At 34.6% G+C, this 4,908-nt stretch overlaps 1 protein-coding gene across 1 annotated transcript; it reads left to right on the top strand.

Moving 5' to 3' along the window:
- The first annotated feature begins 1,715 nt into the window (after positions 1 to 1,715).
- On the top strand, positions 1,716 to 4,546 carry LOC107865713 (elicitor-responsive protein 3). The gene is made up of 5 exons (XM_016711916.2): positions 1,716 to 2,033; positions 3,189 to 3,254; positions 3,383 to 3,509; positions 3,925 to 4,039; positions 4,233 to 4,546. The coding sequence occupies exons 1-5, from the start codon at positions 1,967 to 1,969 to the stop codon at positions 4,293 to 4,295; spliced, it is 438 nt and encodes a 145-aa protein (XP_016567402.1). The 5' UTR covers positions 1,716 to 1,966; the 3' UTR covers positions 4,296 to 4,546.
- Positions 4,547 to 4,908: the final 362 nt, after the last annotated feature.

Below are 4,908 nucleotides of genomic sequence, written 5' to 3'. Positions count from 1 at the left end.
TTCTTGCTCCGTTGGTCATCGCCGCTGCCTGAGTTCATTGGAATTCTAGGTATATATTTTCGCGGGTTCTCTCATAAATTTCGGTGTTGGGTTCATTGTCCTTCGTAGTTAAGGGGTCAGTATTTTTTGATTTCGAGTTCTGATAATATCAATCGGTCCATCTCTGTCAAGTTCAAGTGTCAAATTTATCGATACTAAGTGGGGATTTAGTCGATGTTGAGGTTTCCTATTCGGGCTTTCAGATTCGGGTCTTATTTAACTCATCATTATCGACGAAAGTCTATTTCGGGAGGTCAAACTCTTTAACACACTCCTTTTTTTATTTATTTTGGCTTGTTTAATTGGTTGTGATTATGTATGATGTGATTATGCTTTGTTGGATTTTTGTTGATGTTGATGTTATGATCATGACTGTTTGGTGATTCGGCTTCGGAGGTTTGACTTTTGAGGAAAGAACTTGATCATGTTTTAATGGATTGATCATAAAAAGGAAGTTGGGGGTTGGAATTGAAAAATTGATGAAAAGGTTAGATTCGGATAAATTTTGATTTATGATGATGTTGAATATAAATGTCATCGAATTGGATAGGCAAACGTAGGTTGGGTAGGCAAAGTTTAGAATTTGTGGTTGTTGAATGTTGGACATCTTGTTAAATGTTTGAAATTTGGGTGAATGGTTTGGTTTTCTCACATTGAAAATTGTACTCATTTGGTCGGGGAATGCCCCGAGGTATTTGCATTATTTATTCGGGGAATGCCCCGAAGTATTTTGCACTCGAAGGACGTCCGTGATGAAGGCCCAAGGCATCGGGTAAAAAGTCGGAGCATAGTTTAGGATTAGTTTAGAATAGGATTTATATTTTTTCGCATTTTTCTATTTTCGGATTGTAATAATTGAACTGGACACTATAATTTTGGATTTGTTTGTTGGTTTGTTTGATTGATTGGTTTGTATGTTTTTGTGTGGTTTATACACTCTTAGTGTCGAATTAGCCGATATACTCTATCAAGAGACCGTGGTCGAACCACGGGATCGAGGGGTGCCTAACACCTTCCCCTCGGTCAACAGAATTCCTTAACCGGAATCTCTGTTCGCGGATCAGTTTAAAAGAGTCAAAAACAGTTTTGAAAAAGGATTCCCAAAGGTGACTTGGCACATCCAATTATGCCAAGTGGCGACTCTAAGTTTTAAAGTAAATAATCCTTTTCAAAACAAATTTTTATTTTTTTGTCACTTAACAATAAAAACCCTTTCGAAACTTTAAAATCTTTCTTTTTTTGGAGTTAAAAAAAGGGGTGTGACACCGCCAAAATCCTACGCAATGCATTTTAGTTTACAAGAATCTTCAAACTTGAACTGAATGTTAGTTCAGAAAAAAACTGAATCCTAATTGTTGGAAACTACTAAATGCTTCAAGCTTTCCAATACGATAATACTCGAGCTTTATATTTTGCCTTTGTTTTCCTGAATAGGTTAATACTTTGTGAATCACTGATTGTGAATAAGTAGTGCATATAATATATATAACATAAATAGGGATAAAACAATAACTTGGTGTATCCTTATACCGATAACCCAATAAGCTAAAACCAAAACCGAACCGTTTACCCAATAAAATTTTTTATAAAACCAATAAAAAATCATTATCGATCGGTTCGATTTTTTCACACCCCTAATAAAGAGATACAATGTGATTTTCAAATTTCAATACGACAGATCAACAACTCACATGAGGATTACTTACCTGCACACCATAACAGATCCCATACTTTAGCGGTTCAGCCCACCCTTCCGGTCCAGTCCGGTCTAATCCAACCTAAACCGGTTCACCTCCCATATAAAAAGGCCACCTTAACATAATTCTTATATCGATAAAAGGAACCAATCCCTGTCCGAAAATACCTGCGTAGAATCTAAAAAAGGTTTTTTTTTTCCCTCGGGATCTGTGCAAGACTTTGATTGAAAATGGTACGAGGAAAACTTGAAGTACTTCTTGTTAGTGCTAAAGGCCTTGAAAATACTGATTTTCTCAGTAAGTTTTTCTTGATCTGATCATTTTAATGTATGGATCTCTCATTTTAATGTATGGATCTCTTTTCTTTCCATTAGAATTTGGTTGGAAAGAAATGATTTTCTCGTATGATCTCGCAACTAATAGTTATATCAGACATTAGTTGCGTGATCATTTGAGAAATCTAACTATGGAAGAGGAATAGGAGAAAAAATTGAGTAATGGAGAAGTTGAATTCACCAGATGAAAGTAAAAAAGGGAATTGATCATGATCCATATGAATTTGTATCTTGGATCTGGTTCCTTGTCTGCTAAAATTTAAAATTTTTATGATTGATTGAATAATATAATTAGTACTGTATAAAGTTTGATTTTTATTGTTACTTATTTTGATCAGAGGGCAGAAGCTGATCTACATGTAATTTATGGGTTCCAGATCGAATCAAGAGCTTCTGCCCAGATCGTGTATTTCTATTAAGAAATCCATTAAATATCGATATTTATTTGTGTCTGAATAATTTGAGTTTGTTGTAGTAACGAATATACTTCAAATTTTGAATCTACTAGTGTATGTGATATACTAGTGACATTAAGATTTAGTTTTCTGCCTAGTCAAACGATGTCAAATAAAATAGAATCGGGGGAATAATCAATAAAAACATCAACATTCATGTTGGCCATTTTACTTCTAGGCTGATTTTTAGGTTTACTTGAGTATCCTGATTGATAAAAAGGTTAATCTTTTGAAATGCACAACAAGTTCTCAAATACTCCCTCCGTCCCATTTTACTCGTCCCAAATTGGGATGACACAGCTATTAAGAAAAATAATAAATAGCATAGCTAATTTATTATAGTACCCCTATTAAAATGATGTTTACATTTTAATTTAAAGAAAAAGTAATTAATGCAAAGGGTAAAATATGGAAAAATAAATTGTCTTGTCTTGATAAGTAAAATGGGACACCAAATTAGGAAATTTGGAACGGGTAAAATGGGACGGAGGGAGTAATAACTTAAGTCAATTCATACCATGAGGTATAGGGGTAAGTCGTGTACGCTGTACCCTCCTAGACCTCACTTTGTGAGACTTCACTGGACATGTTGTTTTTGTAACTTAATTCGATTCATACTTCGTATTTTTTCGATTAACAAAATGTTATGTTGGTTGATACAGATAATATGGATCCATATGTGGTCTTAACTTGTAGAACTCAGGAGCAAAAGAGCAGTGTTGCATCAGGTACATTTATCATAATCTTTGGTTAATTTAGTCTTAATTAAAGTTACATACAGTTATTAAGAAAATAAAATTTAGTTTAATCAATTATGATTTTATGATTATGATCTTGATGTTGTCAATTTCCATAGGGAAGGGATCTGATCCAGAATGGAATGAAACATTTATTTTCTCCATTTCTGAGGGTGTTGAAGAACTCTTCTTGAAGATTATGGACAGTGATTCTATCGGTGAGGACGACTTTGTTGGGGAAGCTAAGTAAGTATATTTATTTAGTCAGAGGCGAATCTAAGATTTATACGTCTTGTTTAGATACGTAAACATAGTCTGAGTTTGATAGTGTGGTTACACGTGCACTCAGCGCTGATATGCTTGATGTTGATATGCTTTAATCGAGCTAAGGGTCTATTAGAAACAGGCTCCCTACATTCATACTGTATGGTCAGAGTTGCGTACACACCACCCTCCCCGGACCACACTTGTGGAGTTATATAATCTGAATTTGATTGTGTGGTGCACTCACGTCTAATATGTTGAGATCACCATATGTCTAGTTTATAGTCATTTTACACAAAGGGTGGTCTAAATTGCTCAGAGATTATTAGTGTTGTTTAAAGAAGTTGAATGGTTGATAGTATTGTTTTTGAGATATTCAATGGTATGATGATTGCAGGATAACAATTGAGCCTGTTTTAACAGATGGGAGCATCCCAACAACATGTTATAATGTTGTTAAAGATGAGCAATACTGTGGAGAAATTAGAGTTGGTCTGACCTTTACTCCTGAGGCAAGTTACTTTCTAAGATTTTATTGATTCACACACGCGCACACAGAAAAAAAGAGTATGTCTCACTCGCGAACAAGTTGGGATCGATCGACTATATGAATCATCAGTATTCGCGTCAATCCAATTTTAGACATGTAAGTATTAAGTATAGTTGTAATGCTAGGTGCATGATATATTTTGCTATGTTTTGTAGGAATATTCTGAGAGGGAATATGAAGAAGAAAGCTTTGGTGGATGGAAAGAGTCTTCTTATTGATGTGAAGCATCACTCGATCGATCAACTCGTTATGATATTTCAAGTGTCGCAGTGTGGATTTCATATGGTAAAAACGGAAGGTGTTATCTAAATGTGGTTCCAGCATTTAGTGGAATGAAAAAGTTGGGATTTTCTTTTCATTTTTTTTAAGATAAATTTGATGATTCTTCTTGACATGATTTTCTATTTAGTGACCATGCACTGCAATTTGAGGTTTATTATGCAGAATGACTTTACCATTGCCTCCAAAATGTTAAAGTTGTGAGATAACCATGTCAAATATCTAGAAATTCTTGGTGAAGAAATTATTGTTTGCCCATTTTCCACTTTCTTCTTCAAATAAAACCATGGCATTCGAACCAACTCACCTCGATTATTTCACACTGAGTACTTACCATGTTACACCAAAACAAGCATCAGAAGGATTAGATAAAATGAGTTTTCTGTACCTACTGGAATATGAACCTTGGTCTCTATAGTTTCAGATCCCACAACTCTATTGAGTGCATTTTCGATTTTTTTTTTTTTCCATAAAAATGTAGCGTGTTTGAAGAGGCATTTTTGATGCATCTATAGATGTAATGTCTTAACAATCCAGTTGTGGATGCGGAGA

Source organism: Capsicum annuum, chromosome 1, assembly GCF_002878395.1.
Source record: "Capsicum annuum cultivar UCD-10X-F1 chromosome 1, UCD10Xv1.1, whole genome shotgun sequence".
In the NCBI taxonomy this organism is placed as follows: Eukaryota; Viridiplantae; Streptophyta; class Magnoliopsida; order Solanales; family Solanaceae; genus Capsicum; species Capsicum annuum.
This window is presented reverse-complemented; position numbering and strand designations above follow the sequence as displayed.